The sequence below is a fragment of the Colias philodice genome, chromosome 16 (genome assembly GCF_061535455.1).
Source record: "Colias philodice isolate Cphi_HAF_F1 chromosome 16, ilColPhil1 Martin Lab GWU primary, whole genome shotgun sequence".
In the NCBI taxonomy this organism is placed as follows: Eukaryota; Metazoa; Arthropoda; class Insecta; order Lepidoptera; family Pieridae; genus Colias; species Colias philodice.
Genome location: NC_143101.1, coordinates 9,121,925 through 9,144,515, shown reverse-complemented (window position 1 = coordinate 9,144,515; position 22,591 = coordinate 9,121,925). Strand labels below are relative to the sequence as shown.

The following is a 22,591-nucleotide window of genomic DNA, read 5'->3' as shown; positions in this document are numbered from 1 at the left end:
TTCATCCTAAATACTTAAATCAAATTCTTTATCGTCCAACGCTTTGTCTTATTAATAATTATTTAACACTGATTACATTATGTGCTTTAATTTTTTTAAATTGAATCGCTACGCATTATGGAAAAATATTACTCATAAATTTCACCATACACCATCTTGGAAAAACGGTTTTCTAAAAGAAAATGACAGGTAGGTGTTTTGTTTTTCCATTTCCATAATAATAATTAACCACTCAAGTGCGGGACGACCCTTGGGATGCCTTGCAAAATGGCGTCCCGCACTTGAGTGGTTAATTAATAGTCAAGTCAATTAATGAATTAACGTAGTCATCAGGTAGCAGCAGTTCATAATATCATATAGATAGGAAATAAAAACCAAAGTGTCATTAAGTTTGTTTTAATATAATACAACTCGATTATCACTTTTGTAAAAAAAAAGTTACGACTAAGTACAAAACATCACGTCGTTATAATTTAGTAATACTAACACTATACTATTTACAAATATCAGTCCCTTCGACTGTAACGCGTTAGGTTCTTTGTCTTCTCAATTCTCTTCCTCTTTTCGTTTTGCTGTACCCAGATGAGATGGATAGTTGGTTTCTCTTTTGATCTAAACTTAACCCTGAAATATCTACAAACAATGGCACATTTTCAGAACCTTCAGCGACTAATTCACTTTTAGAATCTTTCTTGAAGTCTTCGGGTGTGCCTTCCCCTTCGATGGCTAGTTTTTCGATGTCCTTGCTAAGAGAGTTGTTCTCTGCGGCTTCGACGAAAGCGTTGGAGAGCTCGCCACTTAGCTTGTTGATGTTGCCTGATGCTATATCGTACATGAAGATTTCCTTCTCTTCTTTTGGGTCTTCGCTCCTGTAATTAAAGAAAAATATAATTGAGTGTTTTCAGAACAAAATGCCTATCTTTTTATCTTTACATGAATGGGCATGGAAAATCTATGGAGGAATTTTTTTTTTGCTTCAATTTTTGTATAATTGAAGGATGTCCCTGTTTTTGTAGATATCTTTTTCGATTTTGTTTAGACTTGTTTTAAAATATTGAGGGGGTTTATTAGGGCTAATTTTGGTAAGGTTAAGATTGAGTATAATTAATAAAACATTGAAAGGTTGCTTAAAACTTAAATAATATTAAAACTTGTTGTTCAAGCTCATTCATGTCACATAAAAAGTTAATTTCAAAATACTAGAAACATGCTGCAGCCGTTAATAGAGAAATAAACCATAAACTACATCTTATATATAAAATTCTCGTGTCACAATGTTAGTCTGCATACTCCTCCGAAACGGGTGGACCGATTCTCATGAAATTTTCTGTGCATATCGGGTAAGTCTGAGAATCGGCCAACATCTATTTTTCATATGTACCACGGGCGAAGCCGGGGCGGACCGCTAGTAATATTATATAATATGTAAAAAAATATTGTGACATTCTGCTTAACAGAAAAGTAACTACATACTCACATCATTACAAAGTTTTACTTACTCAGTTACGAGAAGAACGACGGACTGCTGGTCGGTTTCAGTTTTCTTTTCCACATCAAGCCACTTTTCAAAATTGGCTCTTGTTGGTCGTTTCAAAAGATTGTGAAGACTATCCCCAGCAACAAATTGAATTCCTTTCAAGCTGTCTCCTGCAGCACGTTCAGCTCGACTGTGGTCATCGTTAATAGCTTTAGTTTCGACCGGAGCTAGTACAACCACGGAGGTTACTTTTCTTCCTTTTATTACATCTGGTAATGGGAATTGATTTCCGCTCACTTTTAAAGGCAAATATCTGTTGTATTTTTTGTCATTTAAAGCAACGGGATCAACTTGAGTCGCATCTTCTTTAACATATTGATTGGCGATTTCTTGACCCTCTGGTGTATTGGGATTGAAATGAACAACTTTCATTTCAACTTGACTTTTGGAGGATGGTGCGGCGACAATCGTTTCTACGTTTTCAGATGCTGCTATATCTTGGTCATCATCAAATTCGGAGTCATCTATTCTTGATTCAATTTTATCTCCGTTCGGTGCTACAACTATTGGTCTATGTTCACTGCCAGCAAGTTGTTGGCCACCACCGGCACTAAAGAAGTTAGCCAATTGGTCTGGTGGCAGAGACTCTAAAGGTGTTTCTCCGACTTTGTCATAATCAAGTACACTGATATCAGCATTATCTAAAATGCCGGATGATAGCAGTTGTTGACGTAGATCGTCGGGAACTTCATCAGGGAGTTCTATAGCAGGCTTCTTCTTCTCTTCTTTCTTTGATTCATGGGCATGGCTTATACTGTTAGCTGTGGTTGATACGTATTTTTGTGTAGTTGGTTTAATCTCTACGGTTCTAGAAGTTGATTGATAGTAAGGTGGTGAAGATGTACTCGAAACATATGATGGCTGTGGCCGCGCTCTCTCTTGAACATATTGAGGGGATGGGGAACTAGGTTGCTGTTGACTATATTGATTATAATTATTTTCATATTGATTTCTCTGTTGCTGTTCTTGTTGTTGTTGTTGTTGCAGATGTTGTTGTTGGTATACTAATTGATTTTGAAGACGTTGGATCTCCTCTTGTTGCTTACGCACATTTTGAGCCAATTGTTGTCGCACTTGTTCTTGCTCAGCATTTAGGTATTGTTGTTGGTTGCGTTCTTGTTGTTGTTGGTTGCGTTCCTGTTGTTGTTGATGCTGCTGTTCCTGTTGATGCTGATGTTGAAGCTGTTGTTGGTGCTGTTGTTCTTGTTGATGCTGTCGCTGTTGTTCTTGTTGATGCTGGTGCTGAAGTTGTTGTCTTTGCTGCTCGTGTTGTTGGCGCAGCTCTTGCTGTTGCTGTTGCTGCTGATATTGTTGTCGATCATGCTGTTGTTGTTGTAAATGGCTTTGTTCCTGGACTTGTACCTGTTGATGTACTTGTTGCTGAGAATATTGTTGTTGAGGATAGTTTGATGTCGGCGATGGTTGATTTATTCCTACAAATCCACCGTAGTTAGGTTGGGTAGTAGGATCATTCACAGTTATATGCTGTTCGTATTTAGATATAGCTGGAACTAATTCGCTATCTTTCGGAACAAATTGGGCTACATTTTGATCGTGGATAGTTTGTAATCCTTGTGGTCTCTCTGAAAAGCTAGCCTGTTGAGGGTTTGGAGATGGTTGCGGGTGGAAACTAAATAGAGGTGGAGATGATGGTTGGGGAAGGAATTGAGTTTGAGGTATCGATGATGGGGAAGGTGAAATGGCGTTATGACTAGAAAATGTGTTTTGATTATCAATAGAAGGTCCCGGTGGTGATGGTCTTAATGTTTGTGGACCTTGATGGAAGCTGAAATGTTGTTGCGGTTGACGTTGGAATGGGGGACGATGACTTTCAATCTGTGGAGGAGCTGGCTTTAAGTTGAAGAATGGAGATCTTGTCGGAGTAGCAGCAAAGCCTGGTTTACTTGAAGTATCAAAATGTTGAGGTGGGCGTTGTTGTGGTAATTGCTGATTGTAAGGAATGAGTTGTTGTGGGCGATCATTGAAGACTATTGGATTGGAATTGCCTTGTTGAGTACCTATATTGAAAGACTGTGATTGTGGTTGTGTTTTTTGAGCTTCTACTTGGTCAGTTGTTATCGTGTGATAATTTTCTTGAAGATATTTAGCTTCGTCAAAATATGTTGGAGGCTGCGGGTGGAATGGTCTCTGTTGTGTGGGTCGGAAATTAGTTCTGGAAGGATTACTAAAATGTTGCCTTGGTGGAAAAGGTGGAGCATTGTTGGGCCTTGGTTGGAATGCTGGTGGATTGTTAGGTCTCGATATCGTTGGAAGAAGAGGGCCTATTGGCCCTGGAATTGTTGGTCCAGAGCCCGTAAAATGACCAGCTGGTGCCGATGAGCTTGAGAATGATGGTGGGCGGTTCGGCGGAGAGGATCCAAAGGACTGCTGACTTTGTCTATGTATTTGTGATTCCTGTTTGAATTGGACCAATGGTGGTCTTTGTCTTGGCAATTGCGGTTCTTGGCTTAAATACGGTGGCTGGAATTGAATACGGTTCTGAGCATTATGCCCTGCTTGATAATTGTGTTGTGCTGACGCTACTTGTCTTTGGTCCTGATAATGAGAATTTGGAGACACTGATCTTTCATGAGGAATTTGAGTTGGTTGCGAATTGGGTAAAGCAATGACTGGTCTTGGTGCAGTTTCTTCATGATTTTCTGAAGGGCTTTCTTCACGCCTATTACCATAATGACGACCTTCATTTCCGAAAGTTACTTTAACGTTACTATCAGTATGATAAATTTCCGATTCAGGTTTAATAATGGCTCTAAGAGTAGTTGTTTGAGCTGGCACATAATAAGGCTCAGGTGTTACTGTAACGTAGTGTTCATGGTGATCATCTTCATCATTCGATGGAGGTGTTATGGCTGGTACAGGTTTTTCATAGATCACTTTGTCTTTAGAATGCGGGTCTTTGCTGTATTTAACGTAAAAAACTTGTACTGGTTCCTTTTTCTTCTTTTGAATTGGTTGAGGTGGTGGAGCGGGTAAAGATTCATTGGACTCCTTGATGATAATTTCAATAATCGGTTCTGGAGCCTCGTAATAGTGTTGATGATCATCGCTGTACAAAGGAGCAGTTGGAAGGCTGCCGTAAGAAAGTCCATATGAGCCTTCAGCACTTTGGTCATTGACATTCAAAATCTTTGATTGTGCAATATCGTTTTTGTTTAAACCGGTATTTTCGTAGTGATCTTGCTTAGGGTCATATAGTGGATCTTTTTGCGAGTACTGAACGACCGGTTCCATCTGTACTGCGTACGGTGGTAATTTTCCTCCTCTTGGTGAGACATTGGATATTTTACGGCTGCTGCTGGAGAGAGCTCTGAAATGGGCTACTCTTGAATGGGGTAGAACTAGGGAGTACTGCAGGTTTTGTGGCGTTCGAATGTTGTCTAGTTGTCTTTTCGGCTTCGATTTCGCTGTCGAGTTCTTTGCTTGTGATATGGTGAGCACAGCCAAGGCTGTAACCTGAAATAAAGAAAACTCAAATTAGATTTGTACGAACTTTAAATGTCATATAATTACAACATGACACGTAGTAGGAGTAGTTACTGCTAAACAAAACTATAACAATACGTTAGCTTGTAGGTAATATTATTGGGTGTCATTCTCTTCTCCATTTGTTAACTCCCTTGAACGATAGGTACTATAAAATAGTGTTCAATATTTGTGACTATTACATTAACATACGACGTGACCGAAGCAAGTGAAAGTGTTTGTGAAAATCGTAATGTTTGCACATATGTTTCGGTACACGTCGTAAAAGCTAAAGACGATGAGGAATGGTGTGTGACGTAATATGTCAAAATATGCAGGTGCATTTCGGACAGGAAGTCGTAGAAAATTTGTTTTTTTCGTTATCTGTATTTTTTTATATTTACGGCAATTGATAATTGATAATATTATTTTGACGTTTGTTAATTAACAAATAAAAGTGATTTGGAGTAGGTATATTATTTTAAAAAATATTCCCATCCCAAATATTGTTCCTTGAATCACTCGAAATATTTATGGGAAACCTGTTCGTCAGCATTCCAATAAAAATAAAAGTAGACCGTGTTTAAGTTTGGTATTTGACGAGAGGTCAATAGCTGAGCCGGTGGCGGGAATCCATACGCCATCACTTTCTTTTTTTTAAGAATAGTTTTTATGAGCCTTAAAAAACTTTTTATATTACATATTTGATTGATTGATGATTTGTTATCGATTGCCGTACCTATGTTTAATTTATTTTTACTACTCTCCACTATTAAAGTTTGGTAATTTAAATATACTTAAGTAATTAAATATCAATAGGTACCTACTCTATATAAAAAAAATGTTTTAATTATAAAACGAAACATCTTTAAATTTCATATATTAATATAATTAATACCTATGTCCTCTGAAGTTTTAGATTATTTCGTAATTACTATTACATACGTAGTATATTATTATTAGTCTGTGCTATTACTAATTTAAGATAATTAACCATACTATACCGTCAGTAAACGCCTGTCAATTTCTTACATTTCTCAGGCTTTTCAAGTATCATCTACACGAATATTTAATTTCACTTCATTATCTAATCATTCGGAGGTCTCACAGTGTCTCACCACAGCTAATATAATACTATGTTTATTCACACATGATTGCAAAAAACTGTATGCGTAACGAGAGAAAAGTAGATGGTTATCTATAGTTTACGATCTTTTTAAGTACCTAGGTACCTACTACCTAGTTAAGTTTTTATGTAAGTTTCGGCTTCGAGGTGCTTGTACCTAGTTATATGTTATATATAAATGATAAAAGACGGGCACTTATTACAATTTTAAAATATGTATCTAGATGTCTAATACGATATACGACGAATAAGTTTTATACAAGGTATGAAAATAGTTCTCAGTTCCCTAAAGTCTAAAGTTAAGGGACTTTAGCTGAAAATCCAAAAAAGAAACTGTTTGATTTTGATTAAATGCTGCAGATTTATTCCCGCTAATTTACTCTGGTTCGATTTTAAAAATAAGCGGATAATAATATTTTTTAATAGGTCCCTGGTTGCACGTAACAAAAAATATTTTGGTAATCAGGGTTACTCGTAAAAAAAATTGTGCGGACTACGTATACTTTCAAACTTATTACATAAACATTATGAGAGTAACACTTAGTTGAGACTAATTGAGAAATGATTTATGTGAAGCCTATTGTTTCTTTTTTCAATAAACAATAAATGGTATTACATTCTCAGACTAAAAAAACGTGCAATTTATCACTTTATTAAATAAATCCAATAAATTATATTGGATTAAACGAAACAGTTTAAGTTTGTATAAATTATTTTTATTCGATCCGACTGATAAAAAGTATTTAAAAGCTATTGTGAAAGGTATGTTTTAAAAACTGTTCAATATAAAAGGAATTCCAGTTTGACCTGAATAACTGAAATATTTTAATTATAATTTTACGCAATTTATATTACTCTTAGTTATTTTAAATAACAGCCCAAATAATAATATTTAAATGTTATGTAATATGCATTTGCTAACTTATTGTTTGATTCTCTGTGTACGTCTTTTTAAATAATGGTCTGGTTTTTCACAGATACTTTCGTGAAAATTCATGGCTCATTCGAAACATTTTAGTAGGTACTTCTTAGTTTTAAAATCAGATCAAATAAATATCGATTCAAAGATTATCTCAGTACCCATCTTTAGTCTCAATGTAGTCTAGATAATTCTAGAAAGCTATAATTTCAGATAACTGTGTAAGTGATAGCTAATTAGCTACCTCAATCAATTTCCTTGTTCCCACGGCTTGGTAGCATGGTTTGCATGTTGAGTTAATGACAAATTATAACTACTTATTTGTGTATTTATAGCTACGTAATGAGAGCTTTCAGAATGAGGTTATTGTTAATTCCATGCGGTTTTTGTTAATATATTATGTACTAGAGGTCCGCCCCGGCTTCGCCCGTGGTACATATTTCGCAATAAAAGGTAGCCTATGTCCTTTCTCGGGTATCAAAATATCTCCATACCAAATTTCATGCAAATTGGTTCAGTAGTTTAGGCGTGATTGAGTAACAGACAGACAGACAGACAGAGTTACTTTCGCATTTATAATATTAAGTATGGATTGAAATATAAGTACCTATGATGTAGAAATTATCAAATGCGTTTATTGCTTCCGTGGAATTGCGTTAGTTAAAAAATAATTAAATTTTAGCCTTTTTATAAGGAAAAATTGCTGTAAAGATTTGAATGGCAAATAAAATGTAAGATGCGTTGTAACTAACTATTTGTTACGTTGAAATTATTATCTTCACCACCTTTTTTCTTAGGCTTAGTATATGTAGGTAGTTAGTTTTTATACAGAATGGAATGTGACACTGTAGACCTTGGTAATCTTGTCAAATTTCATATAATTAGACCTTTTTATTCATCATTCGAACAGCCTCAAAGTATCAAATGTAGAGAACGTAAAATGTTATTTTTAATACAAGGTTGTGTATTGAAATTCAGAATAAATATCGTCACTTTTGCGTTATTCTTGAGCAATGGGGTGTTTTTAATTTACAATATTAATGCTGTGTCTTTTATGGTTTAAAGATAAAAAAAATTTATGCTGTAGAATGGCTCTATATTTAATAAAAATATGACGTATTTATAGAATAAAATATTCAAAATTAAGAAATAAGTGACTCAGTTAGTTACGTTAAAAATTAAAATGTGCGTTCTGTTATTATTTTTAGTTGGCGTAGAAATTATATTATATAAGTACCTACTGACTATGTGTGAATATACAAATCGGATTTGTACTAATATCAAATCCATACTAATTTTATAAATGCGAAAGTAACTCTGTCTGTCTGTCTGTTTCTCAATCACGCCTAAACTACTGAACCAATTTGCATGAAATTTGGTATGGAGATATTTTGATACCCGAGAACTAAGCCCGAGAAAGGACATAGGCTACCTTTTATTGCGAAATATGTACCACGGGCGAAGCCGGGGCGGACCTCTAGTTTCTTATAAATGTACATTTATTTCATTAAAATAAGAACTCATATAAATGGTTCAATCAGTTCTAAATCCGACTAAATAGCTTATTATAATGCAAAAAAAATACGTATATTCAAGGCCACTTCGTGCCCCTTGATATGCGAATCGTATTATTTCAAATGTTTCTTTAAATCTAAAACTATTCCCATCTTAAAAGTGAACGTTAAGATGATTTGCGGTAATTATACAACTGTAACAATAGGTGCGAACCGCGGAAACGGCTGCGTCTTTCCATGTTTTGTTATAAAATTAATGATAGTTAATGTTATGCTATGTAAAATATGTTATACGTTTTTAGCTACGAGGTGTAAAACTTAACATATTAAACTGTAAAGAGAGGCAAAATAGAAGAAATTAGGAACATTGTAAAGATTGTTTAGAGTACCTAAGGAGTGTTATTGGACCAAAATTGTTTGATGAAATTGTGATTTGTGACCCTATAGGTACTATTAATAATAATTAATAATATTATGTACAATGTCATTTTTAGTACCTACTACCAAAATGGGCTTGCGCAGGTAAGTACTTACTTAATATCTTCGGAACAAAGGTAGAAAAAATGTTATTATCATCCTTCTTTAACTATACTAATATTATAAAGAGGAAAGGTTTGTATGTATGTATGTATGGTTTTCACGCATAAACTACTGGACCGATTTTGATGAAATTTGGCACAGATAATCTTTAGACCCTGAGAAAGAACATAGGCTACTTTTTATTGCGAAATATGTACCACGGGCGAAGCCGGGGCGGACCGCTAGTTTCCAAATATAAACATGCAAGTTATTTTGGGTACTTTCCAAAACGATTTCAAGTGTCAAATTTCTCAAGAATGTTTCGTATAGGCCTATTATCTCACATAAAAACATAATGAGCAGTAATGAAAGTATTATTGCATGCCATTACACTCTCGCGTGTATCATATCGTGCTTTATCTGACGTTAATGTTTATTATTTACTTTCAAGTTTAAGGTTAAAGTGTAGAAAACTGCTTTTTTACGTATAAAAAATTAAAAAGTCCTGTAAAGCGGGCTACTCACACTCCTGCCGCAGGGACAATCTCGGTTGCACTGAGGTCGGAGCAATTTCAGCTGTTCTCTAAATTGCGCCTACGACAGGTATGTGAGTAGCCTGCATAAGACTTCCCCATATTTTGTCTCTTCGAAAATAAGTCGATGATCTTATCATAGAATTATTAAACAAGCTTCTTTACGCACTTCACCTTCTGATATGCAGTTTATAAGTAGGTACCTAGTCTTTGTAGTCTTTATGCTATTTGCTAATGTGGATGATAATAATCTAACTATCTGTGAGACAAAGTTATTCAAAACTGAGGTGCCTTTTTTCCTATTCAAAAAAATACATTCATCGAATAATTAATAATCCATCCTTACAGCCTCACAAATGTTCATGTTTTGATAGTATGTAGTTAGATATATTACAGAACTATAGAAGTAGAATAATTATTATTAGTGTAGATATTCCGTAGCTATCAAGTTTATAGAGCTTTTTCATAAATAGTTTAATCAATCATGACCTTGAGCCGCTTCTCTACAAGTTATTTAAAAGTTTATTTCAGCGGTTGAAATAATTGAGTAACATTTTGGCATCTTCACTTAACACATTTTGTAGTTATTACAACATAATGCAATATTTTCAAGGATTTGTGATTCAGAACTTTCATTATTTTTTTGTTTAAACCCAGATAGATACATACTTATTGTTTTATTAAATGTTACTGCTTTTTTTTCTACAGAGTTTGAATATAATAGATTCAATTAATCTTTTAGTAAAAAATCTGATTCAATGGTATATGAACACTATATGTACCTATATCATGAGTATTCTACATGAGTGTCGTTTGTATTCAATGAAATTATAGTATACTTACTTGTCATAAAAATATAGCTTTCAGTACATTGATTAGGAAACTAAGTAAAGAAGGAAAGAAGCTTCGTGATTCATGATGTTTCTACCAGAATCGCTAGTCATTTAGCAAATTGTGAAAGATTGTACGTAATTACATTAAACCACACATCATCTAGGCTTTCACCTTGCAACAATTGCGTCTACATGCATGTCAGCCATTTTGAATTCAAAGAGTATCATGTGGAGGCATCGGAAATCGTGACTAAGGGATGGCTTTCTAACGACGCGACGTGAGACGAAAATAATATGGTGAAGTAAATATTTATTATTTAGATACAATAGAAAATAATATATCTACTGATAGAGTATTTACAATTTCAAAAAATAAAAAAAAAATACCTCAATTTATGGACGCCCCCCTAGATCAATAAGTAAGGAATGTATATATTTCAAATAGGTGGGAAAGCAATTAAAACACAATTGTTACATTTCTTTAGTACCTATGTTACAGTTACACATTTAAAGAATAATATTACGCGATTTATTTTTTTAAAGAAAAATTTTTTTTATCTATGGTTGAAAGCGTAATCAGTAATTACTCTACATAAGCACCTGCTTCGAAAATATGCAACCAAATTGCAACCAAACATCGATAAACATTTATGGAATGCTGTTAGAGGATTTAATGATAGACTAACTTATATGGTATCTGTGAGAGTCGCTATCAAAAGGTTACATTTTTTATTAGTGTCTACCGAAAAGGTAAAGCCTCATCACTAGTTTAATTTGCTTGAAAAAATGACCAGTGAATCTAAAATGTATGCTTCTAAGAACAGGGTTTCGTTAAATTGGTTTGTTAGGAGCGATCATCGATCGTGACTAGCTCGATTGAATCTGTGGGTTAAGCAGCTAAGTGCGCGGTCTGTTTTTTGATGGGTGACCACTGATATAATAGGTGGAACCTTCGTGCTAATTGTTATGGAGCTTTCGCTCTTATTGCGGTTAGACAGCAGTTGTTAAAATTGGTGTTATCAGAATAAATAACTAATAAGATTCAGTATCATCATCATTAGCCCATATAAGTTCCCACTGCTGGGACACGGGCCTCCTATGAGGGTACAGGCCATAATTCACCACGCTGGCCAAGTGCGGGTTAGCGGAATATTATACATAATGTAAAAATACAATGTTTATAGTGGAAAAATGAATGTAAGTATAATTTTATTGTATTTAGCTGATAATATACAATTGTCTTGATATTGTTAATTTATTACTGACATTGTGACCCAATTCATATATTAATGTACATTCAAATGTATTTTTTTCGGCTTTTCAAGGGTGACAGGCCATTGCCTGTCTGTCATTACAAGGTTTTTCGAAAGACTTGATCGAAAGTTCGATCCGGTTAGAGTAAAAAATAACAACCGACAAACATAATCCGGTAAGATCATAATCAGAGTTAGCGTATTCTTAAAGCTTGATAAGCCTATGGTAAGAAATAAATAAACAAGTAATATTGATACATATGCTAATTCGGAAAATTAGCGAGAAGGAATCCCTAGACCCTACTATATACCTAATATTATAAATGCGAAAGTAACTCTGTCTGTCTGTCTGTCTGTTACGCTTTCCCGCTTAAACCTCTCAACCGATTTTGATGAAATTTGGCACAGACAATCTTTAGACCCTGAGAAAGAACATAGGCTACTGGCTACCTTTTATCAAAACAACACGCGGGTGAAGCCGCGGGCGGAAGCTTAGCTATAAATAGTTAGCTACTTTTGCAAAGGTGCTTCGTAATTGTCAATTTTTTCTTATTTATACAATATAGCTTTTGTCGATTATCTATGGCGCTCATATTAACGCCAAATTAACGCTATTAATTAACATCATAACTGATTTTTATTCTTTTTTTTTATACGTTCCTCTCACGAACCGCACTCTTATCCAAACTTTTTTAATCTATGCAACTTTTTTATCTATGGTATTTTTTTTTAATCTACAACAATTTCGCGCGTCTTTCCGTCTGGCCGAAACACGCCTTTATTCATTAAGATGCGGTGCTTTCTACTACATTCCGGCCAGACCAGTCCGTTCTGATTTGGAGTGAGAGTGAAAATGGTCAACAGTTACGCGCTTACGTCTCTGCTGACTTATTTATACTTTGATACTAACACAGTGATGGGTCAGGGCAATTTTGGACATATGGATCATCTGTATGAAGATGTGACACCAGTTTTGGGGGGATAAAAGTAATTTTTAATTTTAATTTTGTCTATGTTCATTGTTCATTGTGATTTGTGTGTCAGTGTGTTTTGATTGAAAATCTAAACTGGTTTCGAAGAAATTCAGCATAAGGCGAATTATGATTTTTAAATAGGAACAGGAAAAGAGAAATTTTGTATTAGGATTAACTTGCAAATAAAATATAATGCCAATGCATTATATTTTATTTATTTACTGATTGATTATTTACATACTTACTTTTTAATACATTCACTTTGGTAAATCTATGCTATAATATTATAAAGCTGAAGAGTTAATTGTTTGTTTGTTTGAACGCGCTAATCTCAGGAACTGCGATTTAACTGGTCCGATTTGAAAAATTATTTCGGTGTTAGATAGCCCATTTATCGATGAAGGCTATAGGTATATTATCATCACGCTAAGACCAACAGGAGTGGAGCAATGTGGGTAACCGCAGAGCACAGCTAGTACAAAATATTTTTCAAAATGATGGTCTTTAATAAACTGTATAGAAATTAGAAAGACAACTAGTTATCTGCTGAGCCTCCTCGTACGTAATAATCACAGGTTAACAACCTTATTATATTATATACTAGCTTTCCACCCGCAGCTTCACCCGCGCAGTCAAAGAAAAACCCGCATAGTTCCCGTTCCCGTGGGATTTCCGGGATAAAACTTATCCTATTTCCCGGGGTAAAAAGTAGCCTATGTCCTTTCTCGGGTATCAAAATATCTCTATACCAAATTTCATGCATATTGGTTCAGTAGCTATGGCGTGATTGAGTAACAGACGGACAGACAGAGTTACTTTCGCATTTATAATATTAGTATGGATTTAAATAAGATCTCATGAGCCACTTCCGTCATAATAAAACAATTATTAAAATGAAGAGCCGACATAGTTTTCCATATCATAATTTTCATAATAACTGCGGAAATTGGAATTCATTTGAGATGACTGACCTCCTTTCTATAGATTACTAGCTTACCACCCGCGGCTTCGCCCGCTTTGTCTAAAACCTAATCTATACTAATATTATAAAGCTGAAGAGTTTGTTTGTTTCAACGCGCTAATCTCAGGAACTACTGGTCCGATTTGAAAAATTCTTTCCGTGTTAGATAGCCCATTTATCGAGGAAGGTTATAGGCTATTTATATATCGCTAAGACCAACAGAATTGGAGCCACGCGGGTGAAACCGCGGTGCGCAGCTAGTACATTATAGTACAATTTACTTTAAAAGATAATTTGAAATGAATAGGTTAAACATATTTCACAAAGCATACATTCTAATTAAGAACAGTAAAACGTTTGCTAATCATTTAGAAACAAGGCTAATAGTTGCAAAAGTTTTATTTCTTGTGCTTAGGAAATGTTTATGTCTAAGCTATTGTAAATAGGTAATAGGAAATTTAGTATGGCGTAGAATTTATATTATAAAGATTTTGGTTGTTATTTTACGAAAATACTAGGATAATTCATATGTTGAATCATATCTATACTAATAATATAAAGCTGAAGAGTTTGTTTGTTTGTTTGAACGCGCTAATCTCAGGAACTACTGGTTATATTTGATAAATTCTTTCAATGTTAGATAGCCCATTTATCGAGGAAGGCTATATTTCATCACGCTAAGACCAACAGGAGCGGAGAAATGCGGGTAAAACCGCGAAAGCTAGTATTGTATATGAGGTCCATAATTTAGTATGAAAAGTTCTCACTTGTAATAGTAATTAGTATAGTATTATTGTATTATCTATGTATTATCTATTGTATTATCAGTTATGAATATAATATGACAGTTCCGAATCACAGATTAAATAGATACAGCATGAATATGGAGATCCTATATTACTATATTAATATTCCACTGCAAGTAATCCATATGGATTGTGTAATAGCATTAGCCATGCCAGTTTTGAATATCTCTCGAAATCTTATTATGCATACAAAGTCATTGAATTAATGAACTTTCTACCTTGAACCTATAATTTACTGGGGATACATTACTGTCACTTTTTATGCTTATTATTATAATCTGTAGAACGTAATAGGATTGATTTTAATGCAGTCCCGATTATGCATTCGTCTAAAAATCCATAAAATATATTCTCAGAAATAATCTACATTTAATATCTACTTTCTACGGCTAAGACATTTGTGAAGAATAATAATTATCTATTAAATAAAGTTTATTTTTATTTTTAATTAAGTATGAAAAAATACTTACTTAATTTTAACTTTGTTTTAATTTTGAAAGAATAAAAAATATCGATCACAGCGGAATTCGAATCCGCGTCTTTCGCCTTGCCGCCTGACCTTTCGGCCACCCATGATCCCGATTTTGATTTTCATTCTTATATAATATTATATTATATTTTTATCATTACGTACTAGTACTTCCGATATGTGAACCATCGTTTAGAACAAAACAATTTTTGGGTACAGCGTAATTAATATTTTGCTAAGCATTCAAATAGCTTGTAGGCGAAACGAATTATTATTTTAAGCAATTGAATGGACGATACGTAAATTTCATTTACCCACGAATAGAAAAAGAAAGGTTCATCTTACGTAAGAATTATACAAGCATATTGAACCATAACAAATAGACAAATTGAATTCCAAGGAAAGTGAATATTATTCGTTAGCGCTTAAAAAAGTAAAAGTAGGTACCATAGAGGATAACATGGATCGTATTACCAATTACATAAGGCATATAATGGTGTGCTAAATTTCGTCTAATTCACAATAATGTGTGATGTCTTGCCATCTTGAAGCTTTCTTGTATCGTTTACGTGACATTAAAATTGTATAATTGTCTTATAATTATGGCGATTATCTTAATGTGTGATAATTATGAGTGGGATTATATCGTATGTAGTGACGTCATAGAGCGTTTATGTGTGTGGTAATTTGAGTAATTAATTGTTACTTTCATGAGGAATTTTAAATTCAATAAGGGTGTGAGTTGACAACTTTCTTAACGATGCGGTGGGCTGATTGTGTAGGCCAAGCTTAGGCTGATAAGTGGTTATGGTACCTATTCAATATTACGTTTTTTAACCGACTTCAAAAAAAGGAGGAGGTTATCAATTCGGCCGGTATGTTTTTTTTTTATGTATAATTTTAGTTTGATTTTAACATATAAGATATCTACCTATATCTCGACGGGCTCTATCTAGTCAGTAATCTCTACCTAATTATGAGAATAACCATGTGTACAAATTAATTCATATAAAAGTTAAAAGATTAATAACTGTATTATTATAACATTAGGTCATTAATTCACTTTTTTTATTCGAAAACTTTTGAAAAATCTTGGTATCAAGAATCGTGAAACGGTGTAAAAAAGTGGTAACAGTGATTTTTTTGTACAAATGTATATTATTTTGTCAATAGCTTTGAATATTTAAAACCTTATGTAATTACTAGCCGTCCGCCGCGCCCGTCGCTTCGCCCGCGTTTTCAAATAAAATCCCGCATAGTTCCCGTTCCCGTGGGATATCCGGGATAAAACCTATCCTATGTGTTAATCCAAGTTACCCTCTATATGTGTGCTTAATTTCATTGTAATTGGTTCTGTAGTATTTGCGTGAAAGAGTAACAAACATACACATACACCCGTCCTCACAAACTTTCGCATTATATATTAGTAGAATTATAAACATTATAAGTAATTAGAAATTGTAGGCTTTGATAAAACTTATCTAACATAATTTGATTCGAAGTAATTAATTAAGTGGACTGGTTTTTGCCAAATCACTTTCTATCTCAATAAAAAATGCTAATTTAGTGATTAAGAGATTTTAATACTTTGACACGATTTTCTATTAACTAATAAATTGGAGTATTTCGTAATATTAAATTAATTTACAAGCAGTTAATGTTTAATGTTGTGTGTTATACAACATATTATAGAGGAATATAATATTAAAAGTAGGCTTTTCAACGGGTTTGTGTGAAAAAGGTGCGTTTTTTATGAACTAAAAGGTCTCGGAGGAGTATGGTAAGTAATTGTGACACGAGAATGTTATATGCATAGGGATTTTAACTAGTGACAAACTGTTGGACATATTTGGGTACTGTTTACAATTTAACGCAATATTTTTCACTAGCTTTCCACCTCGGCTTCGCCCGCTTTATCTCAAAGTTCAAACCTAATAAATTATATACTGAAACCTTCTATTAAAAAAAGCGCATCAAAATCCGTTGCGTAGTTTTAAAGATTTTAGCATACGTGAGGACATAGGGACAGGGAACTGTGACTTTGTTTTATTCTTTACTAGCTGCGCCCCGCGGTTTCACCCGCGTAGCTTCGTTACTGTTAGTCTTAGCGTGATGATATTATATAGCCTATTAATAGCCTTCCTCGATAAATGGGCTATCTAACACCAAAATAATTTTTCAAATCAGACCAGTATTTACTGAGATTAGCGCGTTCAAACAAACACTTTTCAGCTTTATAATATTAGTATAGATAGTGATAATTCATTAAGAAGAGAGAACCTTAAGATGCACATAGAAGCACAGATAATAAACTATACTAGAAAGAAGGTCCCAAACAATAGTCAACTCAGCAAACTGTTACATTGAACTTCTCGGCCTTGACTTTGTGCCAAGTGGAGCGGATCGCCAATAACCGATGTAATGACAATTTAACGGTACCAGTAACCTACTCGGAATACACTGTTTCACTTTTCGCCTAGATACATAGAGTATTTTGTTACCTATGGGGAAGCAATAAATATGGGTTACTGATAAATAGAATAATATTTACTGAAGCGGTTTGTATATGGTGTTAAAATTTGATATACTGCATACCTACTGGATATTTTTGGGGTTAAGGTTACTTTGGAAGTAAAGGGTTTTGAAAAGATTAGTATTGAATATCTAGGTGACTGATTTATCGTGTGCTTATAAAATAGGACATGGGGAGCTTTACAGAAAACAAAGAGTAACCAATCAGATTAACGAGTAACAATTTTGGATTACTGTAAAAAAAATTATAGTATTAAAATTAAAACACCGCGGGTGGTCGATTTCTAAAAAACAGAATTGTTCTACAAAAAAGTAGCACAAAAACATGTTAAATTGAATCAAGGATGCCTATCACGCACCTGTCGGCTTCCTGCCACAGGTAGTCCTTATATCTTCGTCATTTTAAAACGGAAAAGGCATCACAGTATTGTTTTTTTTACTATACGTGTAAAACCTCTTTAATATGTATATTACTGTAAGTATTAGAAGAGTGAGTGATAAATAAATATTTTTTATTTTACAACCATTGTTTTATTTCAATTGTCCACAAATATTTCAGATTTTTTGGAGATTTTTTAATTTATATCATATTATTATTAAGTTTAACCATCGTTCTAAAACATACCTACCCTATCGTTTTGTTGATATAATATTTTATTATTACATTCATAAATCGTCATAATTATAATATTTCTACAAACATTGTAACAGCACTATTATATTATATATTCTGTGGTAACACGTTTTACAAATTTTATCGTCATCCCATCATGAAACTACATTTTTTTCAAGTCGGATATTGCTATAATTTATGGATCAATAAACTAAGTTATAGTTTCAATTACTCACTTACTTTAATACATATTATCTCACATTAGTCTACATGTTAAAAAATAATAACAAAAAGGAAAGAAAACCTGTTGTTATTTCAACTCCATTCTAGAGATTGTGACATGGATTGTATTACATAAAACTTGTGTCAGAAGTCTTAACCTTTTTGACCCGAAGCTATGCAATTCTGTACATTTACTTTTCAGTTGGTTGTCATGAATATTTACCGTTCAAAGAATAATTAAGACAAAATAATTTTGTTAGTGTAAATTATTTTATATTTTTGTATTTTAAACTGTGTCTACATATCGCTATATAAAATTTAAATAGGTATTATTTCGATTTTTCTTTTATATTTTCTCTTAATATTTACAAGACATTTATACGATTGACACACAATATCCGATTAAAATTTAGCAAAATTAGGTTAAATTGTAATTTGGACGATTTTAAAACACACGTTAAGTTCAAAAAGTAAAAAAAAATATATTTCAACGACAATGCATAATATAATACCACAGATTTCAAAGGTCAAGTTAGGTTAACGTCTCCTACATTAAAAGTAAAACAAAACCTCTTCCGGGCAGCTTTACATTCACTGATGTAACAATAATGAGTATAATTTGAGATGAAGTAACGAAATTGATGTTGCATGAGCTTATTATGACATGTTGGAACGGACTGTATTACGTGCATTTAGCACTTGCAATGATCTAAGATGCCCCATCTCTGTAATGTGGCTTTAGTAGGTAATAATATCTTACTTCATGAATAAATGTTATGCCCGTCCCTTTTCAATTAGGATGATTAGTATATAGACAATTAAGCTATTAGATACACAGGTAAATGATCAAAGCTCCAATTAAAATTAAAAAAAAATTAGGGTTCAATTTAACATGTCACATCACAATGAATGAGTAGGTATAGCTCACAACACAAGATGCGGTCTTTTTATGGGTGGGTGTTGATAACCCAGCTGGTCTCTTTATGATAGACTAGATTTGGACTTAAAATTATATATTAAACCTTTGGTCGAGAACCATGCTATATATTGTTGAAAACAAAATGAAAATCTATGAAGCAGCTTTTGCGTGTAGCACTTTCAAAAAACTTTCCATAATTTTGTAATAACATCTGTCAAAAATATAGAATCGCGGAAAATTACCTACACAAAACATAAAGCTGGCCATTAACACCACGATTAAAAAAAGAAAAAAGTTATTTATGACTTTATGAGAATATCACTCATAAAGTTCTGATTCTACATTTTGTATGCAATAAAATGTTGTGTTTTAGACATGTTTGTGTTGTTATGGCTTTACGCTGGAGAAAACGATTCGCAAGTTGTCTCTTGGCGAGTTGTAAAGCGTGTCGTCCAGTGTGGAATACTAATTTATATTGTAGTATTTTCTTTTTATTATGATTATCGTGTGTATGCAACTTTAGCTTTTATTTTCACAGAGTAGGTATAATTAAATTGTATCTATGAAGTATTGATAAAGATTAACATAAACGTAAACAATATAATTTCAGATCAGTCTACGGTTTCTTTCTTTGGTCTCTCTTTCATACGACTGGTCAGTTCAATGAAGTCTATTATTAAGAGTCATGCTTGAGAGTTATTTTATTACAGAAGATACGAAATGAAAAATATATATAAAAAAAGTAGCTAGCTATATATTTCCGATATTTTAAAATCCCTGACCTTTCTGATGATTCTCAATTTATAGCATTAATTTGACCGATTTTATATACTTTTTCACTCAAACACCCACATAATTCTTCCAAAACATCATTATTAAGTCATGATAAATTTGAAACCAGTATAAAAAGCTAGTATATTACATTATATATATTATAATATCTTGTATAGCATATCAACCGGTGTGCTCAGTGCTGCAGTTCCGGTCGCGAATTCTTCATCACAGTTTGACACACTTCCTTGCGTGACGCAATGTAGAAAGGACGCGTTGGGTAACTATTTTTTTTCTCATATTATTATCCACGTTTATGCAAACTTTCAACTGGCCAGTGATAATTATTATTTCAACTTTTGATTGAAGCATGAATCATGTTTTTTTTCAGTTGCATGTGCGTAGAGCCTCTATATATTTTCAAATTTTATATTTAACTAGCGGTCCGCCCCGGCTTCGCCCGTGGTACATGTTTACGTATTCTCTACATAAGAACCATCCTCGTACTTCAAGGAATATAATAAAAAAAGAATTATTGAAATCGGTTCAGCCGTTCTCGAGTTATGCGCCTACCAACACATTTTGCGATTCATTTTTATACATAAGATTAGATAAGTATGTATAGCATCTTGATTGATTAACTACGATTTATATTTACAATAAAAAGATAATGTAATTTATTTTTGTATTTAATTTTAATTACGTTTTATTCAATTTGATAAGCGTGAAATATTATTCAAAAGAATCGTTGTATTAGCTATACTTAATAATAAATTTTAAATAAAGAAATGGATTCTTTTACTAATATTATAAATGCGAAAGTAACTCTGTCTGTCTGTCTGTTACTCAATCACGCCTAAACTACTGAACCAATTTTCATGAAATTTGGTATGGAGATATTTTGATACCCGAGAAAGGACATAGGCTACTTTTTATCCCGGGAAAATGACGCAATTCCGGAAATCCCACGGGAACGTGAACTGCGGGTTTTTCTTTGACTGCGCGGGCGAAGCCGCGGGCGGAAACCTAGTAATAAATAAAAATAAACGTCACTGTAGAAAATTGACATTCATTTTTAGTAACGGTCAAGCTGATTGTTCTCTTGAATATTAACTTTCGACCATGCGTTAATTAATTTCTTCATGATACTTTGTACTATATTATCTGTTATTTCTCCGCATCAGTTATAACCTTAATGATATTAATATTGATATCATGATGATAAAATATTATATAATGGACTTTATTAATTTTTTATAGAAAAATAATCAAGGAGAGCTTTCAATAATATCCTATAAACTTATTAACTAATACCCAAAATAAAAGTTAAGTATGTTATTTTGCGTGATAATCTTATATATAAAAATGAATCGCAAAATGTGTTGGTAAGCGCATAACTCGAGAACGGCTGAACCGATTTCGATACTTCTTTTTTTATTATATTCCTTGAAGTACGAGGATGGTTCTTATGTAGAGAAAACGTAAATATTATGTACCACGGGCGAAGCCGGGGCAGACCACTAGTATTAAAATGAAAGTAGGTAACCTACGGACGTATCATATATGCATATAAATATTAATAGTATAATAAATTCCAAATCCAATAAACAAGTCACAAACAAGCCCTAAGCACGGTCAACTTTTACTAGAAAGCCACACACGCTCAGCTTCCACAGATAAAATACAAATTAAACAAAAAAACAAATCGAACGTACCCAAAATATAAGCCTCATTGTATCCAAAACGCACTTCGGGGTTGAGGATTAAAAAAAAATAACTGTCACTACACTGGCGCGATCGCGCGCGCTTTCTTCACAACTGAGGCAAAGGCTCACGGCATACAGCCTCCCCCCCAAAGAAAGTTCCATCCAACCTTCACATTCGGATTATGTAAAGCTTAAAAAATGAACATTATGAACGAGAGGGAAATAGGATAAGGTCGTTTTGAATACAAACAGTTTTAAAATCGATTGTAAAAAGAGATTAAAAACGTTCTCACAATTGCATCTTACGAAAACTTTGGATAATTAATGTCGATCGGGAAAAAGATAAGAAATGCCTTCTGACACTTCGTTTTTCGCGTGAGAATAGATTTGTTTGCAATTGGTGGAAATGAAGAAATTGCCTTTCAAATGCGTTGGATTTGACATGATGTTTGCTAATAGTAATTAATTTCTTTTTACATCGCAATATGCATTGGTTTCAAACCAATCTACATAAAAATTAATGACATCGAGATTAGAGAAGTGATTCTTATTGATCAATTTTATTAATGGGAAAAAGGTGAATAGAATATTTCATTAATTTTGAAAGGATATTCTCTTTTAATGATTTTACATTAATATAAGATACATCTTATAAACTTTCGGCAACTTACGAATAGGTACAGTACATACCGACTTGGTGTATTAACGAAATAACAAATTGTACAAAAAATTAAAAATAACTCTATCATAAAATATAGAGTTTTTACGAAATGGCAACACATTCAATTGAATCATCAATATATAAACTTTTTTCTAACAGCAATAGCCAATAATTAAATTTAAAAATTTAAAAATAAACTGCTTCAAAACCTTATGAGGCAATACAACCTTCTATTTGACC

The 22,591-nt window shown here is 33.3% G+C and overlaps 1 protein-coding gene across 1 annotated transcript; it reads right to left on the bottom strand.

Annotated features, from left to right (window-relative positions):
• Positions 1–380: 380 nt before the first annotated feature.
• LOC149481886 (uncharacterized) lies at positions 381–21,835 on the bottom strand. The gene is made up of 3 exons (XM_089705100.1): positions 21,700–21,835; positions 1,500–5,011; positions 381–869 (listed from the first exon to the last, which is right to left on the bottom strand). The coding sequence occupies exons 1-3, from the start codon at positions 21,715–21,717 to the stop codon at positions 530–532; spliced, it is 3,870 nt and encodes a 1,289-aa protein (XP_089561226.1). The 5' UTR covers positions 21,718–21,835; the 3' UTR covers positions 381–529.
• Between the last annotated feature and the right edge of the window lie 756 nt (positions 21,836–22,591).